The sequence below is a fragment of the Orbicella franksi genome, chromosome 4 (assembly GCF_964199315.1).
Source record: "Orbicella franksi chromosome 4, jaOrbFran1.1, whole genome shotgun sequence".
NCBI lineage: Eukaryota > Metazoa > Cnidaria > Anthozoa > Scleractinia > Merulinidae > Orbicella > Orbicella franksi.
Genome location: NC_138148.1, coordinates 13201155 through 13225217, shown reverse-complemented (window position 1 = coordinate 13225217; position 24063 = coordinate 13201155). Strand labels below are relative to the sequence as shown.

The window sequence follows — 24063 nt, the reverse complement described above, 5'->3', positions numbered from 1 at the left end:
ACAAGTTCATCCGTAATGTTAGTTGTCACCCTCATAAAATAAAGTCTCTTCCTTACATTTACTTGCATTCTACAAGCAATTATTTGGCTGCCCTATGAGTGTTCACCAGTGAGTGCAATCCTACATCGAAGAAAAGGCGCTGAACACCGCACCCCATCCTCCTAAGTGGTGGTACAGGTATGTCGATGACGACAGCCACGTCTGCCTCTCCAGAGCGCACCTCAGAGAGTTCCATAACCATCTCAACTCTATCAACGGAACGTTAAGTTCACCGTGGAAGAGGAGAACGACGGATCTACTGCCTTTCTCGACAAAATGACAACGAGTCAAAACACCACAATACCTGCCAGCCAGCCTGAAGAACGTAGGGATTTCGTCATTTTACCGTACATACAAGGAATTTCGGAGAAAATCGCAAAAACCGTGAGTCAGTTTCATGTCAATGTGGCTCATAAGCCCGTAAAAACCGTTGGTTCAATCTTAAAATGACCTAAAGACAAATTTAGCGAAGATCTATGCACTGGAGTTGTTTACAAAATCAAATGCAAAGATTGCGAAAACGTGTACATTGGACAAACCTCGCGCGCTTTAAAAACAAGAACAGAAGAACACAAAAAAGCCGTCATTACGGGTGATAAGATCTCTTTGTTGGCACAAAATTGCGCACAAAACAGCCACGAATTTGATGTCGATGATGTACAGATAGTGGACCGCTGTTCGCAGTGGTCGCGAAGATTGTTTCTAGAAGCGTTTCATTCTATGTGTGACCAGAATTCTTTTAATGAGCACATCCAGATTCTAGTCATCCAAACTATTTTAGCCAATCCCTAGGGGGAATCTCACTCATTTTAAAAGGCCTCAGTTACATCTTGATGCCGTTTTTAACGCATAATTTTTATGCTGAAGAAGGTTATAGTGTTTTTAACGGAAACGTCCAAATCAGCCCCTTTTGGTCAGTGACAACAAATATCATGCCTTACTACAATAAGAGTAGTTTTAAAATCACGAGTAGTGTAAATCCTGAATTTCCCGAGGTTTCATGCGATTACTTATTTATTATATGTTAGATAAAATTACGAGCAAGCCTGCATTAATTTGCACCATAGTGGAAAATAAAAGTGCTCTCCACCAATCACAGTGTAGTAAACGTTCCCGTCATATAATAAACAAACAGGCTTACAAATAAATTCACCATGCCTGCCTAATAGAGCATCGTTTTACAAAAACTTAAGAAAATTGAGAGGAATGTAATGAGAGCCAGGCTAAAAAATATTTTTTATTAGCAGTTTTAAAGGCGTTAACGGTGTCTTTCTTACGTACTTCGAGTGGAATCGCATTCCAAAGATTAAACCCACGAACTTGAAAAGCACGCCTCCTCAGTTTCCCTGTTATAACGTGGACACACCAGAAGATTATACATTCCATGTTCCCAAGTATGGTTTAGTTACCACAAAGTGTTTCTCTGTCGTACATAAATTGCATCGTTTGGTGAGGTTTGTGTAGACTTCATCTTGGTAACGATTCCTCACGTGATTGTGAAATCTTCCTGCTTATCCTTCAATTGCTACAGGTGTTGGCTGCGCTTTCTGTCATTCTATCGTTTGAATGACATCTGGCGGTTTCCCCATCAGGTTCCATTTACTGTTAGTTCTTGTAAAGTATGGATCTATGTAATCTAATTCCTTAAAAAGCAAATCGATTAATTTCACCGTCACCTCAAGAGACGACCCTGGGACGTAGTACTGACCCATAGTAGGCAGCCAGCCAGCCAGACAGACAGCTTGGTGCTGTGAGCTAGTGTGAGGGGTAGTGGAGGGGAGGGGGAGAACAGGCGGTCCGTCTATTGTTTGCCTGCATTTTTTTTCTATCTGTCTGCTGCCTGTTTGTCTGTCTGTCTGTCTGGTTTTTCAAAGAAACGCGTTGGCGGTATACCGTCATCGGCGTCGCTCCTTTTAAGCGTGACAACTCGACCACACCACAATCTTTATCCAACCTCTCAGCAGCGATTTCAGACTTTTGTATATGCATCAATATATCAAGCATTTCTAGGCAAGTTAATCACTTTTCCCTACGCATTGACATTGGGCACTGCGCGTCAATGTTTGTCAATATGCTATTAGCAAGGTATAGCAAGTGTTAGATCCCTACTTCAATATTTCTGAATAGGACGGATGTGCAGTCGCAGATTACTGGGGTTCAACAGTTGCTGTGTTGTAAGAAGCTAGAATAACCTAAAGTTCGCGTTACCCTCATCGAGCGGAATGGGTCAGGAGGAAAAGAGATTGGCGTTATCCTCTTGATCGGCTATTTTCATGAGTTTCTGCGGACCATGCATATTCGACATCACCTGGAGTTTCCCAAAGACTACAAGCAATATTGACTACCTACTAACCAAGCGCGGGGGCCTTACTGGGGAACATTGGCCAGAGGTCGTGGCAATACGGACAGAGTGAAGCGATGTCCGTACAGAGGCGACCGAGTGCCAACATTCCCCAGCAAGGCTCGAGCAAGTAAGGTCAGTGAACAGCTTATTAGACGGCACTCGAAAAGAGAAAATACACGGCTAATGATCATTTCCATGAAAAAGGTCGAAATTTATTGGATGATTGGTGTTCATTACTTCATAGAGTTCCACTGGATAACAACAAACAAATAGACCCTTGCTGGTCCCTAAGATACATGTGTACAAAGTTACCGACCGATAGGCTACGCTGGAGTCGTCTGATCTGTTTTCAAAATTAAGCCTAACATTATATGCAAATTGAACGGAATCTTTCTTTTTAGAGTTCTAACAGGTTATACGCCAACTGGCTGGCATCACATATGCATTGCTAAGGAAGTGATAACTCCATAAGCTACTCTCTGGGGTACATTAACCATAAGGCGAATCCGGCAACAGTTATGAAAACAACCAAGCCCGCCCTCGTGCTTGATCCACCAGCCACGTATACAATGTTTTGTAGCACTGCAAATATAATTGTAGCGGTCATAGCGCCTCCATCTACCACACATTGGACCAAAATAGCGATTGGGTTTGCAGCTTCTTCCGCAGCTGTGAACCCTATCCAGGCGCCTACGCAGGCTAGTCCAAATCGAGACGCAGCTACGGTTACAGTGCATCCAACTACAGCAGCTAACGCATACATCATTTTCTTCGCCATTTGTACTCTCGTCTGAAAAAAGAAACGTTGTAAAGACATTACACACTATTTTAAGGTCAAGTTATTTTAACGAAATTTTTTCACGTGACAGCCAGGTGATCTTACCAATGTGTCACTAAGAGTGACACATTGATAAGATCATTTGATAACTTTGGAGGCTCCAGCATTTGAGGAGAAAGAGTGATTTTGCTCTTTTACAGTAGCTATTGCTCATGAACTAAAATCAAACTTATTATAATCCATTTCTTGACCAACATATGAAATAAGGGTCCAATTATTTGTAACGTACTTTTGAGCCGAAATTTGTCAGCCACTCGTCGTTGAATGCTGGGGACTGGGCACAAGATTGTCAGGATCTATTTTTAGACCATTTTCTACGAAAAATCAATGCTTTTCTCAAACCACAAAATGAAAATCACGCTTTATCAAAACGTTCCACTCGTCTTCGCAAAGCTCTGAGTGAAATCTACGATGCAATACCTTATATTTCACGCTCTGCCATGAAAGCTAAATTATTTCGCCGCATTTCAAACAAGCACTGGTGAATTTGAAAAGCATACTTTACAAAAAGTTTGGCAGCAGGAATAGACGTACTAAAAGGTCGACCATAAAAACCAAGGAAACTTATCGAGCAGGAAATTCTTTAAGTAAAAGAAAAGATGAATGCCTGAAGCTCAGGGGATCTCCGAAACTGTCTCAATAACTCGAAGCGTGATTCGCAATGGTGTTGTTAAAATCTCTCTTTCACTGCTACGATCCAGAGAAGGCATATAGTTCATATATTGCTGGACATTATATTCAGGGCACTGATCATGATCATCGATGTTTACGAAATTGTCGTGGACTATCTTCCATGAAATGTAATCTTCTAAATGTCCACGAAAATATCTTTACTGCAATGAGTTGAAAGCCATCGTGGAATATTACTTTTCAACAGATGTATGAGATTTGCTGACTCAAGATTATAGACTACGGACTACATTTAGGCATAAATAGCGCCCCAGTTACCCCGAATATGACTTAGGTTAGCCTTAATAGCACACAGGTTAGCCTGTTTACGGTTAGTACTTGGTAATGGAAATTGAATGTACCATGTTAGCTGAAAACTCCACAGTCTGCGGCCTTGTCTACAGTCTGCAGTCTGCAAATGTCATACACCGCTTTTCAACCCCAGCTGTCCGGCACTAAAACACTTCAGTTAACAGTTGAAATTTCGACAATAGAAAACTCACCGGCAATTGACGTTACGTTACTTATTCCACTTACCATTTGCACAGGCCTGCGAGGCGAAAAGCAAAACAATACAAAAAATAAATATGCAGTTCATCTTGAGGGTTTTCGCTTTGCTTGCTAATTATTTCTCTCAGTTCACCGATTGCGAGGGACTACGTTTCTGTTATGTAATTGGAACGTGGCGAGCTTTGATTGGGTGTATTAGAACAATAGAGGAAACTGAAAGTCTGGATGAGGGTACCCCTTTGACATTTTTGCTTCGTTTCAGCAGAAATGAAACTGTATTGTTTTGGCTTTATCGGCAAAACATTTTATAGTAGTGATAATATTCATTAATATTTATGTAAATATGTTCAGAGCAGACAAAGAAACTGGTGGACACATGCTGTTCAGATGTGGTTAAAATGACCGTCACAAACACAAATAAAAAAGACCTATATCTTATTAGATGTTTTGGTGTGTAGTATCGCTGTACATTTTTACGAGTTGTGGCGTATTTTGACGAGCCCGTAGGGCGAGTCAAAATACAAACAACGAGTAAAAAGATAAAGCGATACTACACACCACAACATCCAATAAGAGATTTATTATCTAATTGCTGTAGTCAATAAATTTATTGGTGGAAGAGGTAGAGTGTGACAGTTTTGCGTGCGCGCGCCGACCTGTCCGGCAAACAGGTTTGCTACTGTACAAATAACTGTACAATATCGCTGTATATTTGTACCGTTATTTGGACGGTATTCGCTACAGTTGGATAATAAAGTACAATTCAATACAAAAGGAAAGTTTTGACGACCGAGGTGATTCTCGACTAGATTGGAAAGACTTATGATAAAAGCAAAAGCTTACCTTATTAAGGAATTAAGGTTCCTGTAGACCTGTAAGGGCCGATTTTACGAAAAAAAATTCTTGAAGAGTTTTAAGGAGTTGTCCACAAAAAGATAATTTTTTTAAACAAGTCAACGTCCGCAGAGTGCGATAAACCAATGAGAGTGTGTCAACCACCGAGCAGTAACATGTCAAGCCGCACAGAAAGACGAAAGTTGTTTCCTTTTCAACTACAAACTGAAAGAAAGTTTAAGAAGGTAAAATCTTGAGTTCTTTTAACTGTCAAAGATTATAATAACATAGACAATTTTAACAATTATGCCAATAAAATACATTGCATGATTCAACTACAATTTCCGGAGAGCAACGCGCGATAGTCCCTTGCATTCAATGTACCCAATAAGACTGAAAAAGGGGGCAAACAATTGACCCTCGCCGTCCGGCAAATTTGCAAAGTTGCACTGATTTAAAGCAAAACAAAAGTGCTATGAGCGAGGCGTTTATTGTATGATACAATGGTCCCTTTATCTTAGCATCAGAGAGGATAGTTGTATGTCCAACAATGCAGTCCGAGCTAAGGCATATAAACAAATATGCCTACCCTTTATCCAGCTGCTTTGTCCCTTTGGTAAGTCCTTTTCTCAGCGGAACTTAGATCGGGCTGATGTCTTCCCTTAGTCTCTTTTCTTTTTTCTCTCCAGCCTTTGAAATGACTCAGAATGACTGCAAATGTAAATTAACTCCCGGCAATCTTGAATCGCCGATACATTAATAAGTTTAGGGTCTCAAAATAAAAGCATTTCTCTCAAAGAGACAGCGAATAGTGTGGAATGAGTTCACCAAAAGCATTTCTCTCAAAGAGACAGCGAACAGTTTGGAATTAATTCACCCGAAGGCCATTTCCGGTGAGCAACGCGCGATAGTCCCTTGTTTTCTAGAGGACAAACATTAACTCGTTATGCTAGTACTGAACCACGATTAAGACATTTAATGTACCCAATAAGACTGAAAAAGAGGGCAAACCATTGTCTTTCGTCTTCCGGCAACTTTCGGGAAATTTTCGATTAAGCAAATTTGCAGATTTATAGTAACCCAAAAATGCTATGAACGAAACGATGAGTGTATGGTACAATGAGATCACTTTACTTTACTTTCACTTTACTTACTTACTTACTTACTTACTTACTTACTTACTTGATTACTTTAGCATCAAGAGAGAAAAGTTGACCACCGATGCAGACGACTAGCGCATATAAACAGAACATTATGCCTACCCTTTATACAGCTGCTTTGTTTGTCTGCGCCAAGTCTCTTTCACAGCAGATCTCAGATTTGGCAGATCTCGTTTCTTTCCTTTACCAGCGGAGCCCTCGAAATAACTCAGAATGACTGCAAAATAGGAATGTAAATGAATACCTTAGAGTCTAGGTTCTTATGCCTCCGATACCTTTTTAAATTTAGTTGTCTATACATGAAAGAATTAATGCAAAACAGACAGCGAACAGTGTCACTGATTCCAGTACAATGTACCATCACTGCCCCGTGTGCAAGCAAGAGAATTATAGGAATGAATTTACCAACCTTTAAGTTGCTTTCCACTGTTTATTTATAACTGCTGACTGCTTGCAGCACAATAGCGCCAGAAGCGGTTTTCTGAAGTGACGGCTTCTTCAGGCCTTTGGAACGACAAACGAGCGGAGATCCTGGAGATCGGCCGTGTTCCATTGAAAAGAACTTTTTTAACGGATTCGGCCATTCGAGATACTAGTGTTATTACGTCACTGAAAATGACAGCTGCTGGTGTTATGCAGTTTTTTCTGGTTGATGAAAAAGATAAACCGCAACAATCTGACAATGGAGCCATCATTTTCGGGCATGGCATCACGCGCGCGTTGATTTGCATTTTTTTTGCAGCGCGTGGCGCTGGGAGTAAGTACGACCGCTTGTGGTTTATCGTCTCGCGTTTTTTACGTCCCAGGACGGGATTGATTGCTTTTTCGAAAAAGTCACAGCCAGAAAAAACAAACAAGTCACGTATTTCCAGCTAGGGACAGTGTTTTAAATAAGTTTTTAGCAAGCCAGACGCTGAAAGAAAATCCCAGCCAGTAAATGATCTAATGCTAATATTTCCCAGCCAGCGTAATTGCAGTCTGTCGAGCGGGTTTTCTGTCGAGCGGCTCCGTCGGGTACTCCTGAAGCATATGCATGTAGCACAGAAAGCGGGTAATGGAAAGACCGTTTGACAACTAAAGGAAATTGGATCAGTTCACAATGATTATAAGTAATAAGATGACATGATCGAATTTTTATCCAACCATAAGATACCAGCAGGCACAAATATGGTGTACCATACTTAAATTTCCAGAACGTTGTCTCGAAGCCCAATTTGAGATTAATTTGAATTTCTCACAGTTTATGGGATGGTATGGAGTTGCTTTGTGATCTGATCTATAATCTGTTTTTTTGACTATATACTTAGGCATCGTGATCGGATTTACCTTTCCGAGAAACGTACAGTATTCAAGAGATGGTGGATCAAGTGGGGCATGAAGTCAGTGGAGTCTCGGAGACCACAATGGTTTCTTTGCACAATGAACTTCAGCGTTGTGCTCCTGCTTTGGATATGTTTCTTAGTTGGTGTATATCTTTCTATGTATCTTTTCCACCACCTATATCTGCCCTCTTTACTGCATTAGGCAAATCTTCCCCTGTATGTGCACTTCTCCTTCAGTTGGACTCTTTAAAGGAACTGTATCAGACACTTTTTAACAATGAACCAGTCCAACAGTTTTCTCATGACATTCTACTCCTTCAACAAAGCTCTCCATTATTGTTTGACATTATAAGTATCATCGAGGGAGATCAGATGCCGGATGTCTTGTGCACCCTCATTAGTGACCTGTTGCATAAAGCGAAGGCACCTTTTGGGTTAATTCCTTGGCAGATTGTGGGTCACCAAATACAAGCCAGGCTCACGATCTTAAATACTTCCCTGCATTGCCAATTGTGAGAAGTCGTGGTGATTATTTCTTTGATGCCATCTGCCTAGACATTTGTACGAAAAAGGGTTGTAGACATCCATCGCTTCTTCCTGGGATTTCCCTGCTACATTGTCAACATGGTAAGACGTAATTTACCTCGTGAAATCTTTGGAGCAATTTTATTCATTTTCACAGTCGGAAATGCCAGTATTCATCTATTGGTTGACAGTTTTAGAATCTGAATTAATTCTAATGAGAAGAAAACTGTTTGTTAATAGACTATAGCATGTCTAAATAGAGGATACCTAAACTTCGAGCCAGGATCCGAACCAGGATCCGAGCCAGGATCCGAGCCAGGATCCGAGCCAGGATCCGAGCCAGGATCCGAGCCAGGATCCGAGCCAGGATCCGAGCCAGGATTCGAGCTGGAACTCGAGCCAAGATTTCAGCTAAGATTAGAGCAGGATCAGTTAGGATGAGCTTCCTACGACATGTCACGTGACCTGGTTTCTTTGTTTGCGTTACCTCTTTTGTCTCATCACAAGTCATGCAGAGTAACGCGTAGGAAGTGTTATATTCTGGAGTTTGTGCTAGTGTTTTGCCACATACATTACACATATACTGAAATCTGAAAATTTGAACATTTGAACTTATATTCCAGAAAGTTTGATAGCAAGTACAGGGCTCAAAGAAGGCCCCGTCCGCTTGTCTGGGACAAGTACATTTTACTCTCGGGTAAGTAACTTTGCCCCACGGACAAGAGACAGCCGGCAAACCATCCACCGACTAAATTTTTGATTTAAACGATTTGTAAACAAGGAGTAAGGTTTAGGTACATGGGTATAATCAAGTGTGTGGACAAAGCTTGCCAAAAATAACAAATTATAGCGTTGTTTTGTTGATTGCGTTACGTGCAGTGGTTACCTAGCAAGTGATCAAAATCTGCCCCGATCAAATTTCTTTCCACGACTAAATATAGCCGTGTTCGGCACGAAAACGCCCTGTTTATTTCTTAAAATTTCTACATTTTTTGCACTGTATAAAATCAAACTCGACATCAATGTATCAAAGCTATAGAAACTATACGCAAAAAGGAGCCTTATATATTCCTACAGCAAAAACGATCGAAGCCCTCGCCAGCATTTTTAATGAACAAATCCAGCTATTAGAATCCCTGTGGCAAGTCAAGTTTTCTGGAAGAAATATACTTGGGCGTCGCCAAAATGAAATGTATTAGTATTATTAAAAAGAAATTGACTAGTAAATCTACTAAGTTATCAAAAAACTTTCAGTGTACTTGGATGTTCACGTAAAATAGTTTTTCATTCAAACGAAGATTTTCTCTTGCCTGAAGCTATTTTTCATTTACTAGTAAATAAAAAATATATACACACTCGCCGGCTCTACACATTCGACAGTGTGCCTGCTCCCTGTGTCAAAATTGACTTTTGATTCTACTTGCAAGTCAGTAGCGAACACGCCGGTTCTCTATGTTGGGTTCTGTAACGTGATCAAAATGGTAGGAAAAACTCAAGGGTCGGATCCTAGCTCGGATCCTGGCTCAAATCCTAGCTCGGATCCTGGCTCAAATCCTAACTCGGATCTTAGCTCGGATCCTGGCTCGAATCCTGGCTCGGATCCTGGCTCGAATCCTGTCTCGGATCCTGGCTCAAATCCTAACTCGGATCCTAGCTCGGATCCTGGCTCGGATCCTGGCTTTATTCTTAGTTTATCTCGTCTAAATATGCCTCTTTCTTGTGGTTATGGAACTGTTGAACAGTTCCTATCTGGGCAATAATCCCCTCAATACTATATGTGGTAATGGCAGTCTGTGATATGCTTTTCTTTTCCAAACCATTTTCTATGCATTTTTTTGGTTACATGTTCTTCTGAACAATTTCTATTTTGTCTCCTTTCTCTTCTCCCTTAGGTATAACATATTGGTTCAATGTGATGCTTTGCAATGAATCTCCCACCCGATTGTGCACGACAATGCTTGCAATTTGCATTCTTATTTCCTGAATCGGGATCCCGTTCTCTTCAAGAACACTCAGTTCCTTGTGGATCGTTTGCACTGGCGTGATCACACAGGTAAACCCTATCTAAATATAATTACCGTAGTTGATATGCTAGAATTTACATGAACAAAGCGAAAGACTCCTCAGCATTATGTGTATCTGTTTTATCTGGACATCATACATGTAGATGGTGTCATCAAAGATTTTCAAATTCTATTGGAAACAAAATTCCAGCTTCTCAAACAGTGGCTTAAAGATTGTGTAATTGAACTGAGCAGTTGCTGTTTCCTCAGTGGCACAACTTGGACAGCCAGGCAGCCGAGCAAGCTAATTTATGCTTACATTACAAAAAAGGATCTTTGTCTTACATGAATCAAAAAAACTTTATGAGTCATCGTAACTTTTTCATCTGGTTTCGCAATTAACAGCGTCGAAAGCAACTGGATTCTTAAAATAAATTTGTTTGAGGTATATTGCTGTTTTCTTTCTTGGTACTGCTAGAGAAAATGAATCCGGTACCAGGTGAAATCAGTTGTTGCAATTAGTTTTTTACTCTCCTCATCTCAAAGTTGAACAATCTAAATCGATTAATTAATTGATCATTCACCAATGATGTGATGGGAGGATGGTTTGAAATAACAACATCATCTTTAAAAAAATGTTGGGTATTTTTGCTTCCCGTTCTTCGTCACGGGGCAGATTTATCAACACGAGAAATTTCGGCAGCAACCCTGGTTTTCGTAGAACTTACAGCGTTTCTGATTGACAAAACCGGCAACAGAATCACCATACATGTTTTAAAAGAGAAGTTTTTAACTATATATTCTGAGCCCAAGAAGTGAAATATCATCAATTTATCGATTTGCGTTGTCAAGATTTGGGCGGCATATATTTCAAAAGACTATATATGTTTGAATAAAAGTAACTTGAAGACGTGGGTGAAGAAAGTGAAACTCACAAAACCGTCACTATGTAAAGACTAAATCTTACTGTGAGAGCAAACTGAGGCCGAGTTACCTGAGTTACCTACTTAACCTGGTAATGGATGATAAAGTTTATTGTCAAGTCTGCGAGCCAAGTGGCCCATCAGGCCGAAGCTTATCCCGGTTTGGCTGTAGGATGAAGCGACTAGGACTATTTCTACTCCCCCCTGGATGGGATGCTAGTCCATCGCAGGTTTACCCCAGCATAAAGTTCGCCGGTTCTCATTTATACACCTGGTTGGAGAGAGTCACTGTGAGAGTGAAGTGTCTTGCCCAAGAACACAACACAGTGTCCCCGGTCAGGGCTCGAACCCGGACCGCTCATCCGGAGAGAAGCGCACTAACCATGAGGCCTCCACGCCTCCCATATGATCAAAACTGTATGTGTTTTAAAGGCAAAGAAATCTCTGCAAATTCATGCTTCATTCACGCATTCATTCGATCGTTATAGCATGCCAATCAATCCGAACTACCGTACTAAAGGGACTGTGAACATGGTAAGAAGCTTGAGATATTTACTTGTATTGTGAGAGAGGGTAAAGGGTAAGAGAGTTTAATTCCCCTAGAAGCCTTAATTCTAATCCACTCCCTCTGAAGTTATGTTTAGAACACTCCCAGGCTCGGAAATCTAAGGAGGGTTAATAAATTCGTTCATGTGGACAGCCTAGGTGGCGTTGCACATTTTCATCCTCTACGAGAATATTCAAAAAGCGAGTGGTAACATTTTCCGCCTACGAACAGGGTGCCATGTCTAAATATAACTTAAGAGGGTTTACCTTGTAAAAAAAGCATACGTGGAAAATAAACCACTTACCCTTTATCCTCTCTTCCCTGTGCCAGATAATGAGCAAGCTCTGATCCAATTTTTAAGATTCCCCGAGTGAAGGTTTTTCGGAAAGCAACTTTTCTATCCATAACAATTTCCTTATTATTCTAAACAATTTATAGAAAACCGTCTTAAATATAATGAAAGACCACATTTGGCATGTTTAATGTTTTGAAATCCGACCATGCATCGAAGCACTCTATCAAGAAGACAGGGAGATACATGTAAACCAGCAGTTTACGAAAATCGAACCAAAAAGGAACTTTTTCGTCGATATGTACAGGCCCGCAAATGATCCCCAAATCCTCCATAGGAAAAAAGATGGCGGCTGGTACATTTACTCATAGTTCTTAGCGCAAGAAAGCGTTAACAACGCTCATAAAAACGTACAGAAAAGTTACAAAATCTTCAACCCTAGGCTGCACAATATCCTTGGTACAGGAACAAATATTGTAAAGAATAATTAGCTTTCATTGTGCCATATAGGCTGTGTTAGGTTCGCCAGGTATTGTGGGAAAATGTACAGCCGCCATCTATTTTCCTACGGTGGATTGTACCGGACCGAAATGAACCCAGGACCGGAAATGATCCCCAGATTGTACCATAAATGTTCCCAGACCGGAAATGGTCGCCTCGCCACAAAATTTGGAAATGTGAGGACTCAGGAATTTGGACAGTGGATTTGAAATTTATGCAATCGCTTTCTTCATTATTGTGAAACTCAGAAAACCGTGAGCATTTAGATATGACCCCAAAAGGTTAATTTGGTACTGAACCAATCGCAATAAAGTTCAGCACACGCGAGAAGACCTCCAAACCACAACCAACAGGCCACGTTCGATATATCAATATTCTAACGTCGAACCGAGGATTTCGGGTCAAAATTGCAAATTTTTTCAGTTTCCTTTGTCTTTCAATTTCCAAAAGAGACTTAGATACAAAGAAAACAACACCAAACTTAGAAGTTTGTCCTGAAAGTCTCGGAGCCATGTTAGAATATTGATATATCGAACTTGGCCTGTTACCACTGGTGTTTACGGTTTAGTCTTCCCACGCTTAATTGGCTTTTTCCTTGCTACACAATAATAATCCTTGAATATTTCTGGCATTCACGGTTTTCTGAGTTTCACAGTAATAATACAATATTTTGATACAACAGTTACTATGTGAAACGCAAAAAAAATGTGCAGTATGAACGATTTGAACGCAAATTTCACAACTTTAGAAATGATATACAACGTCACGAAATCCTGTGTTTGAAATTTGTAGTTTAGCCAGATCCTTCCCTGAATTACTTTATTGCGTCCAGGACTGAGATGTATGATAACACAGGATGCTCACTATATCCTCAAATTTGGAGACAACTGAGAATCCCAAGTGGATTGACTACATTTTTACAACGGTAACTAGCACGAAGAAATCTTAGGGACTTTCGTGGGAGCCCGTGGCTCTCCGGGACGCAAGTATAAGAAGTGTAATTAGATGGCAGAGGCATCTTCTAAGATTCATGTTTCTTTTTGCAGTTCGTTTCCTAAACGGAAGACTTATGCAGTCGACACATGTCTTTCTACAATTAACTTAGCATGCGGCCAAAGCCAACTTATATCTGCATGACAGTGACCAACTCGAAAGCTCATTGGCTACTTTGGTCACTGTACACAATTAAATATTGTTTCTTCTTGTTAATTTATACCCGCATTTATTTTTCCTATATCATTGTAAACCATCTTATGTTAAGTTGTTTTTCTGTAAATAGTGTGCAATAATAAAAAACTGAAAACTGAAACATGTTAATTTAGTATTTTGCGCAGTATGCTAAGCGTTTTTTATTGCTGCTTTTATGCCTGAGGTACTTTTCTTTTCTTCACCCTAGGATAATTAAGAAAATATGTATCCATCCATATACTTTTCATGGAGTCCACGCCATTCCGAACGTTTTGCGGTGGAATTAGTTCCGGTCCTGGGATCATTTGCGGTACATTTGCGGTGCAGTATTTTAATTCTCCAATATGCTGCTCCATCGATCCATAGCCTATAAACGAATTCAGATTTCCGACGAATTCCGTTTGCAATAAAAAAGCGGGAGAGCTGGCTCGAGCATGGGAGTCAATATAGAGAAGATTTTTACAACAAACTAGGCCATTGGGATGTTGTTTGTTACGATTCGGTATATTTATTATTGCTTAAATCCCAATTTGCAAAGCGCTGAACTTCTCAGTTGCATGGCGAGCGTAATGTCTTGAGAAACTGGTGCAGAGAAACTACTGCAGAGGCTTACAGTTAACTAATAATGAGCAATGATAATAACTCTTCTGTTTCAGAGCCGCCATTAGCAAGGTTGAAAACAGGCAACAAATCTGTGAACCTTTGGTTGTCCATGAAATCCGAAATCCAGTAACATTTTAAAGAAATTCCACGATCAGCAAACTTAATGAATCAATGAATAACTTTTAAAACATTATTTTATTGGATGGTTGGTGTTTAATTCCTTCCACGCCTTTTACCCGATAACAACAAAACACACCTTACTTGTTCCTTATATACAACCCATTTACATGTATACAGATATACAGACCGACTGGCTACACTATAGTCTGCAGATTCGCCATAAAACATAAAACTCACAACACTACAATCAAGAATATATGTTTTATTAGAACAAAAATGTTCTTAGAATTCTAACTGTTAAAAGGCGAACAAGCTGAATATAGCATAACATGATAACATAAGCGTTGACAAGGAAGTAAATTCTGCAAGGACCATTCACTAACAGCTCCATGAAATAAGCGTCACTAGTCTCTCCTTACGAGAAAACTCTCTATTGCGATGTTAATTATTGTTTGTCTGATGAACATTTTGGTCCATCGTTACACGGAGCTATCTTGTTCTTGATCCAAGTAGAGATTGCTGCACCACCTGCGAAAAGAGCACCTGCTGCAGTCGATCCTAAACCGGCAGCTCCTGCGCTCTGAAGCCCAGCAAACACACTTGTTGAGGCTACAGTACCTCCATACACCACAGACTGGATGCCTGCAGCAATGGAGCCTGCGGCAACTCCTCCAGTGGTGAATCCTACCGCGGTAAGGACGAAAGGGGCAGCGACTACCACTGTAGTACCCCCGACTAGGGCAGCGGCTGTGTATTCTTTCCAACACCACTGGCTCCCCTCATCAGTACTCTCATCTGATGCCGGGGAAGGTAACATCGCAGTTAGAAAATGATAAACACAAGTCGCCGTACATGTATTTTAACTGAGTTAGTTAATGTGCCAGATGCCGGAGTCCGGCGTTCTACAAATAGTGCATGTAATAAATGAATTGTTTGTTATCTGGTACACAGAACAATCTTTGCGATGGATCTGAAAGAATGTGCGTATAAATAAATTGAACATTGTAGTTCTGGAGGATAGCTACGAGTCGCCAATTAACAAAAATCTATTCTCTTTAATTTATTGGAGACATTTCATGACTTCAAGAATAATTAATGGCGTAAAGCTCAAGTAACTGATAGATAAACGGGCGAATAAGAGTGATTTTGTACTCTCAATGGTACATGTGGTGCAGATAGTGCCCTTGAACTGAAATCAAGCTTATAATAAACGATCTCTCCACCAAAATGCTTTGAGATGGATAGCAAAAGAAGGGCCTAGTTATTTGTATTGTGCTTATGGGCCGACCTAGGATTGGATTTTTCGCCGCTCGTCACTGAATGCTAGAAGACTGGGCTCTGAAGATTGTCAGGGTCTATTTTTAGGTGATTTTCTAGGAAAAATCAATGCTCTGTTCAAACCGCGAAGTGAATTTCAAATCGCGCTTGCTTGAAAAACTCTGAACTCTCTTCTTTGAAGTGCGAAAGCCAATCGCTCCAATCCTTGACATTCTACGCGCTGCTAGCAAAGCCATTACAAGCTTTACTTCCTCGCACTTCGAACGAAACACTGGTGAATTTGAAAAGCAATTATCACTCTGCAAAGCAGCTTAGCAGAAGGAATAAAGGTCCTCAGTCAACCATTAAAACCAAGGAAACTTATCTGGCAATGCTAAATAATAAAACTATGATTATACTTTTCTTGTAAACCGGTAAACAGTATTCTGTCAGTAAAGATAAATCTCAGAAATCGGATCGTGAGCTCAAACCGGAAGTGTTTCAATTGATGCACAACTGTGTTTTCACTGCTACGATCCAGAAAAGGCATACGCTATTTTTCATAGATTGCGAGATGATATAATCAGGCCATTGATGGAGTCCATCGAGGTTTTCAAAGTTGTCTACGGCTTCCTTCTACAAAAGATAAATTTCTTATAGTCTGGTGAAAACACATATATTTGAACGACGTTCGTTTTGCACTGCACAGGCTAGCCGGTTGCTTAAGCGGCATATTTCCTTCGCCGTTGTGTTCCTCTCCAAAAGCAAACACCATTAATTTGTGTCAGTCGTTCGCAGCAATCACTTTAGAGAGTTCAAACCCATAAGAGATCCGTATGACACTCTCACCCTAAACCACAGCTGTTACAGTTGAAATTTCAACAGTAAACACCCCTGCCATTGACGTTTACTTTACTTATTCCACTTACCTTTTGCACAAGCTGGCCACGAGGAACTTAGAATCAAAACAGCGCAGACAGTTAAGCTCCAATTCATCGTAAAATCCGAGGGCCTCAGTCCAAAGCGTCCCTTTGCTAGCTTCACGGATTATTTCTCTCAGTGCAACGATCAATAGAGAGTACGAATGTGAACGTGGAGCGCTTTGATTGGATGTGATAAGTAGAACAATACACCAAACTGAAAGCCGGAATGGGGTTTACCCCTTTTAATGTTGTTTCGTTTTGGCTTCGCGGAAGAACTATTTATAGTGCTGATGCTACTGTTATTCGATGTAAACATGCTCAAAGCGGACATACAAACTGGTGATCATAAACTGTTCCCGGATATGGATAAATCGGCGAACAACACGAACACAAAAAGAAAATACAATCATAAATTGGAAGTTTTGATGACAGAAGTGATATTCTAGGTGTCATGTATTTGGTTTGTTTCGATCGAAGCACATGGAACAGAATGCGCATAAGTGCGCATGCTCATAATGTCAACCGCTGGCTCAATACACTACACTAGGCTATATTGGAAAGACGTCTCGACCAAATGCAAACCATTCCTTTCCGAGTTATACTGTAGTCATGACATGTAACCATGGCAATCACAATTTAGTGACAGTTGAGGCTGAAAATTTAACTGAGCAGAGAGATCGCCGAATGTGTAACTGATAACTGAGTTTGCCAGCAACCCCATCCAGACTAACTTAAACTGGCAAAAGTAAATCAAACCAGCTGAAATAACGCAGCAGCATTTTGTGGCAACATCCGTCCGAGTAATGAGAGGCCCTATACACCAAGTAATAAAAAGAAAACAAAAAGAGAACACAAACCTCACTGCTTAAAATAACATTTCACCTGTCCAATAATCAATGTGATGTGAAACCAAACAGGAAGGAATATACTCTATGTGAGTCGGCATCAGAGTTTTTTAGCTAGTGTAACATTTGAGGGTGGCGCTAGGGGGCTAGCGCTACACTGCGTCACAATCATGCAGGAGACGAGGATTGAGCTTGAATTGACCGAAAATTTCAGAAACATTTATGAGCAGGGTTTGCTGTCACAAGAACAAGACAAGTTGTTTTAAGTACAGCGATACAAAAGAACTCGGTTTCCCCTTACATCGTCAAGCGGCTCTGCCATGATTTTGAGGCAACTTGTTCCCCACCCATCCTAAATGGTGTCAGTCTCCATACCCCAATAACGACTAGACTGATGTCGAGTTAACGCACACACCCCTCCCCCCTTGGGATCTTTAGCGAGTCAATTGCCCTTGGTAAGTACATTAGTTTCATTCCTAAGTTATATTTTCATAACGTACGTTATGAGAAGATATCCTGTTCTAATGTACATAAGGAATTACTCGGGGAATAAATATTCAGTTGACGTTCTGGTTGGTTGACGAGAATCAATAGCAAGTGTTGAGTATGTTTATTTAAATTCACGTAACATATTACCTTTCTTTCAAACTCTACTGTGTAGCCACTTGTTTCTTAAAATTTCACTGGGTCAGCGAGTTTGACAGGAGTAGAATTAAAAAGTAGCTACATACCGTTTCTTAACTCTAAATCGCGTGTGAAATGTGACACCCAGCCATGATGATTCTTTGTTGACGTACTATCAAATACAACTGAGCGTGACAGAGGGTGAGTTCGAATGTTGTTTGAAGTTTTCTTTTTCATTTTACACTTGAATAGTAGTTTAATTTTTAGGTTTATAAATTAGTTTCTTGGGTGTTCACAGAAGATTAAATTAAATTAGTTTCTCGAGTGTTCACAGATACCTTAAGCGCATTGAGAAACTACCTTGACACGGGTGGAATAGGAATCAGGCATTGTAATGTAATAGAGGGAAGTTATATTGTCTTCTGAGAGACCGGACCGCTTGATTTCTGACGAAATCCAGTAGCAAAATCATGAAATCCCAGCTTCTTACGCCCATTTTTACCATTTTTGAGGCAAACCTTTTGGACAATGTTACTTGCTCTGAAATATCTTTTTACAGGGTTAAATATGCGATGGAAGCTGAATTACTTCAAAGGAAACAGACTTAACCAAGTAAGCGTGCTTCTTCGCACGCACTGCTCTGGGTTGTTTACACGAGTCCGGGACAACGACGTCACGTTTTGTAGGGAGTATACTCAGTATAGCGTGACGTTATCAAATTTATTCACTCCTATCCACCGAGCGAGTCGAAATAATAACTCATTGGACCGTCCCAGTAGCAGCCTTTGTAACCGGTACCGTGCTTTTTCTATGGTAAGTAAGACTAGGTGTTCAGGAAATTCGAGGTGTTAGTTACAGACAGTTAATTAAACCGAGTCTGTGTCCAAAGTCTTTCCCGAAGACGTCTTCGTTCCGATCGACTGCTCGTACGTCGACATTGTGCAATTTCGGCTTTCGCTTGTTTTCTGTTGCTGGTCGTCTTTAAAGTAAAGGTTCCTAATATTATTTAACGCGATAGTACAATAACTGAATTGAGAACTGCAATATTTTACATGCCAATAATGAATTATTGTGAGCATTTATGTGCGTTAATTTCCTCCAGACAAATGACTAGCTATTAGCACTAGAGTTAGCAGCTATTCGTCTCAGGGCAGAAAAATTCCCTTATGTCTTTGTCCGACTCTCGAACCATTTGTCCGAATTTGGTATCCAGTTAAGTCAGTCCTCGCTTATCCCATCTCCAGTATCACTGAATTTGACCGTCTTTACACTTAGAAGACGGGTACACTTCTAATTATGCATCATAATGAGCTTGCGTGCGTTCGTCGATCTGAAAAAGACTGCACACGCGTGGTTTGGAATTAACGAGTGATGTATTGTTACACTGATCGGCGTAAGATGTTTACTTAATTAAATTTTTTTTAGACAAACCAGATCTAAATAGCTGAGTTTATTCACATAGGTTGGTACAATATACTGAACTTTTTTCCATCTGATTTAAAGTTTCAAATCAAAGGAGTGAATCGATTAAAGCAATTTCACATGTAAAGTACTCCCTAATTACACGGCACTTAAAGATATGAGAGCCTCAATTATTGCAATAACGCCGTAAAACATAACACAGACTGTGTACTATTAATCTTCAGGTCAAACACTACGCCTTATTCCCATCAAAACAGGAAAAAGAAAACAAAACACCCCAGGGGTGTATTGCTGCCTAATAATCAGGTTTTCTTGGGTGTAGATGGGGTTACTGGAATCAAGTTAAATATTCGGCGATAATTCAGCAATCCATTAAAATTTCAGCCCTTTCCTCAGCTATAAGTAAATTTTGGAAGATCTCTGATCTCAGGTACAAGTTAAAAATATGCCATTTGTCAGCTATCAGTCAAGATGTTGACAAATTCTCAGCTCAGAATTTTCAGAATTCACAATAGGTAAACTTTTCTTTTACCAGGAAATGAGTTCAGACACCATTAAGCTGTTGATTTGTGGAAGTGGTAATGGAGCGCACGCATTTGCCGGTATTGCCTCATCTTTGAAAGGAACTGAAGTTCGAGTGCTTAGTTTGTATCAAGATGAAGCAGAACGTTGGAGTGCTGCAATGCAGAAGACAGACCTGGAAGTTATCCTGCATCGGAAGGGAAAGGAGCCAACTTCCATTTTGTCCAAACCTACACTGGTAACAAAAAACCCAGAGGAGGCCATGCGAGATGTTGATATTGTGGTCTTTGTCCTGCCAGCATTTGCCCATCAAGTTTTCCTTGATACCTTAAAGCCTTACATAAAACCAGGCACAATATTAGTCGGCCTACCAGGGGAACCAGGCCTTGACTTCCAGATTCGTCACGTGCTAGGCGAAACAGCGGAGCAATGCACGATCATGAATTTTGAGTCGCTACCATGGGCATGCCGCACCACTGAGTTTGGTGTTAAATGCGAGGTTCTTGGCACCAAGGAAACCCTGCAAGGAGCCATGAAGGTAAAATAAGAAACTGACGCAACATTCTACAGGACCTGTTCCCAAGGTTTAGGAATATTACATCATTTTAGAAACAACCTTTGAATAGTAAACGTAATATATAATGGATGAAATAAAGCAATTCAGGTATGTTAAACGGATCACTTGCGGTGGCCTGATGTTCAGGGGAGATCCGTTTGTTGTTTCTTAAGGCACGTCTGTTCTACCTATAGTGGCATTCTCCATGGATAACTAGTCATAGGAATTTTCACTTTGGCGGTGCTACAATTACTGTGGTCAGTTCAGGGGGGTAACCTGTGCGATCTGCTACCTAGGGGAGTTTTACAGCTTTCTGTTTCACGTGTGAAACTGGTCAGTAGACTTACTTTATTGCTTTGACTTGGCATGTACTCTTGTTCTGAGTTAAGAATCTATAATTACGGTTGTTTTGTATGAGTTGATACAGTGGCTTGCTGTACTGTACCAGGTTGTTTAGTTGCGCAGTGTCACATAATTTTGCCTGGGGCCGTCCGCCTGAAAAACTGCCTGAAGAGCAACTTTTTCTTGCAGAAAGGAGATGTGCCATCTAAGAAAGATCCAGTCTCTACACTGCAATATCTCCTTGGACCCCTCCCTAAACTGATCGTCTCTGGTCACCTACTAGGCGTTCAGTTGATGAGCGTTAACGCCTACCTGCACACGTCAATAGTGTACGGTCAGTGGGAGGGGTGGGACGGTAACACAGTTGATGAGGCTCCTCTGTTCTATCATGGTGTGAGTGAGTCAACTGCCAAACTTACGTCCACTATTTCAGATGAGGTACTAGACGTTGCCAAGGCTATTGAGAAGAAGTCCGGAGTTGACATGTCTGGTGTAAGTTGAACATGAAGTAGCAAATGAACTGAGTGGCTTCCTGTTTAGCTGTGTTAGTGAGATCAGGAATGATGTTAAGTTTTTAGCTTAGAGGGTAGATAAAGTCCCTCGGATTGGTCAGTACCTATTTGCCAAACCTGAAGCGATCAGCTAGCTACAGTTGTACTTGCAGCCTGCAGGGTTTTGTCTTAGAAAAGGAGAAGGCGCCAGCCTCCATAGGAAAAAACAGCGCCTTGCATTGTATTTTGTTATATGCCTAAGTTGTTCGATCAAGGCAGAAGAATCCTTGTGCTTCAGTGTTTTGCTTGGGCAGTCTTCGTGACTTCTATTTTAATGCCTTTGGAAACTGATCATTTAGTTTCAATTTGTATGTAGAATCATCTAGACCTTGTGTAATACTGAAAGACGCCTTGTTGTTATAGGTTGTCCACTTGTATCAGTGGTACATGCGCTGCTATCCTGAAGATATCACCGACAAGACCAACTTTTACACTGCAATACGGAGCAACGCTGCCTACGAAGGGCTAAAACATCCGGTCAAGGCAACCGAAGACGGCAAGTTCATGCCGAATTTCGCGTACCGTTACACGACGGAGGATATCCCTTATGGTTTGGCTGTCATCAAGGGTATTGCAGAGATTGTTAAAGTTGAAACGCCGAATATTGACAAGGTGCTTATATGGTGTCAGGAGAAAATGGGCAAAGAATATCTCGTGAACTCAAAGTTTCAAGGCAAAGATATCGCTTCATCCAGAGCACCGCAGAGATATGGATTCACTACTCTGGAATCCATCTTGTGAAACCTTCCGATACGTCTGTATATGAAGAAAAGGAAAACATTACATAACTACGTAATATATATAGACTGTAACTGTTCTTTTTTACTGCGAAAGTTTTTTCCATAACGGAAAAATTAGGACGTCTCATAAACTGGCAGTTTTTAATTATGGTAAACTCTTTAGCTATAGTTCTTCAAAATCAGCAATACATTCCGACGATTGATGGGGCTGGTCAGCGATTAAATAGACTAAATTACCAATGGCTGCCCACTAGGTTGTGTCAGTGAGTAGTTTATCCATAAGCTGAAAGGTTGCGCGGTAGATGTATGTAAACTACTCGATCACGGAAGGTCATAATAGTTGCCTGGGAGCTTGCGTTTGTCAGCCATTTAGGACCAGCCTTGGGGTGCCGTATCGTCCCCAGCAGTCAGCTATAACGAAGAAAACTGAGACGTGCGGGATGCAGCACTGAATGGGGTAAAGAAGTCTCCCGTCCTAATTTCCTTCCCACGTTAATCATGAAACGTTATTCTAACAGTATTTTCTAGCAAAAAGTGTCTGGGGACGAGTCCGTGACTCCACGCTAGAAAAAGTTCAGTTGCAGGAATCTGTGTAACATATAGAATAGAGTTCGCTTGTGTGTTTTGGCAGAAATGTTTTATTAGCTCACTGTGTTCCTTATACTTTTCTTCTTTAGCGCCTAAGTTGGTATGTAACTGAACTAAACGACTTTAATCTGCATTTAATAATGGCGACAAGATGACGCCGAAACGTCATGTTATAACGTTCAGTTTTTCCTTTAAAATTTTTAATTTAGGACTGTGACTTAAATTAGAAATAAAGAACCACAACATTGTACCCATATAGTCAAATTTCTTACACTAAAATTCATGAATATTCTCTTGCCGTTTTAACTGCGGCAACATAATCATGGAAAACGTGGAAGTCTGTGAATCATGAAATTCTACTGTAGGCAGATTGCCAGTGTCCGTAACGCGAGAATACGTGTAAGTTGTGTGTCACTCGTTTGTCTTAAACGAGCTAAACTTAGAGAAAGCGCACGAGCTTCTTGTCGGAATGAATAAAACCGTTAAGCGGGCGGCGACCCTAAAACCAGGAAAACGGAGTCCGGAGTCCGGAGTCCGGAATCCGGAATCCGGAAATCAAAGAAAACAAGTTCTTCAAATACGCGAAAATTAATTTGCATAGCTTTAGCTATTAAAAATTAAGAGGTCAAGTAAAAAGGACCTCAAACTTAACCTTTTTTGAAACAAGGATTTCCCGTCTGTCGAAATTCGTGTAACCGTTATTTCTAGTGAGGGCTATTATTATGACAATCTAAATAGCGTGCGTCGTAATTTGATTCTAAGTAAGCTAAGCTTGCTGGTAATTGTCAGTTTGTTTAATAAGTGATCTGCAATTTACCGAAGGTATAAATTTTGCCTTTATGTCTAGTAGGTACTGAACAAGTTAAGATAGGAAATGCCATAGGGAACAGGGTCTTCGGCAGTGGCAGCTACCTGTACATCGACAGTCACGCCCCCCACTTTCGATGTCCAAAGGCTAACCTGGCTCGTCTAAATAAAATTAATTTGTTTTTCCCAACAGATACGAGACTAATTCCAGATCAACACCATTTCCACACTGATACTGTTAGAAATCACCACTACATATTCTTGTTGGTCATCATATTAAAAAGATTTACAGAAATGTTGCACACTTACTTCCGTCTGCTTCTCGCTTGCGAACGGATCGGACCACATATTGTTAAAAGATGCTAAAAGACTGCCAGAAACTCACCTCAATAGCTTGCTGCTATTGTTCTGCTCACCAGTTTCTCAGAGCAATTTGATCTAGACAAGAACCGCGCTCTCACCAGGGCC

General features: G+C 40.6%; 2 protein-coding genes and 1 pseudogene across 4 annotated transcripts; 1 reads left to right on the top strand and 2 right to left on the bottom strand.

Annotated features, from left to right (window-relative positions):
- LOC145483414 (uncharacterized) lies at positions 1-4709 on the bottom strand (annotated as a pseudogene). Its single transcript, XR_014048918.1, has 2 exons — positions 4428-4709; positions 1-3173 (listed from the first exon to the last, which is right to left on the bottom strand). The product of XR_014048918.1 is annotated as an uncharacterized LOC145483414 (transcript).
- A 9530-nt stretch (positions 4710-14239) lies between these two features.
- On the bottom strand, positions 14240-16678 carry LOC145483413 (interferon alpha-inducible protein 27-like protein 1). The gene is made up of 2 exons (XM_081461920.1): positions 16605-16678; positions 14240-15213 (listed from the first exon to the last, which is right to left on the bottom strand). Exons 1-2 carry the CDS (start codon positions 16669-16671, stop codon positions 14864-14866), a joined length of 417 nt encoding a protein of 138 aa, XP_081318046.1. The 5' UTR covers positions 16672-16678; the 3' UTR covers positions 14240-14863.
- Positions 16679-16956: 278 nt separating this feature from the next.
- On the top strand, positions 16957-23038 carry LOC145483412 (tauropine dehydrogenase-like). Of its 2 annotated transcripts, XM_081461918.1 has the most exons (6): positions 16957-17044; positions 17146-18268; positions 18627-18880; positions 20025-20549; positions 21099-21401; positions 21824-23038. In XM_081461918.1, the coding sequence occupies exons 3-6, from the start codon at positions 18635-18637 to the stop codon at positions 22199-22201; spliced, it is 1452 nt and encodes a 483-aa protein (XP_081318044.1). In that variant the 5' UTR covers positions 16957-17044; positions 17146-18268; positions 18627-18634; the 3' UTR covers positions 22202-23038. The 2 variants fall into 2 exon arrangements, with proteins under 2 accessions (XP_081318044.1, XP_081318043.1); XM_081461917.1 differs by lacking the exons at positions 16957-17044; positions 17146-18268 and having other exon boundaries at positions 18596-18880.
- Positions 23039-24063: the final 1025 nt, after the last annotated feature.

What these genes read in the sequence shown, in the direction of transcription:
- LOC145483413 (XM_081461920.1), bottom strand. Translation starts at nt 16,671, where the DNA reads ATGAATTGGAGCTTAACTGTCTGCGCTGTTTTGATTCTAAGTTCCTCG. An exon ending in GTGGCCAGCTTGTGCAAAAG is followed by an intron (nt 15,214 to 16,604) that starts GTAAGTGGAATA and finishes CCCCGGCATCAG; the next exon opens with ATGAGAGTACTGATGAGGGG.
- LOC145483412 (XM_081461917.1), top strand. Translation starts at nt 18,596, where the DNA reads ATGTTACTTGCTCTGAAATATCTTTTTACAGGGTTAAATATGCGATGG. An exon ending in CCCTGCAAGGAGCCATGAAG is followed by an intron (nt 20,550 to 21,098) that starts GTAAAATAAGAA and finishes TTTTTCTTGCAG; the next exon opens with AAAGGAGATGTGCCATCTAA. An exon ending in CCGGAGTTGACATGTCTGGT is followed by an intron (nt 21,402 to 21,823) that starts GTAAGTTGAACA and finishes TTGTTGTTATAG; the next exon opens with GTTGTCCACTTGTATCAGTG.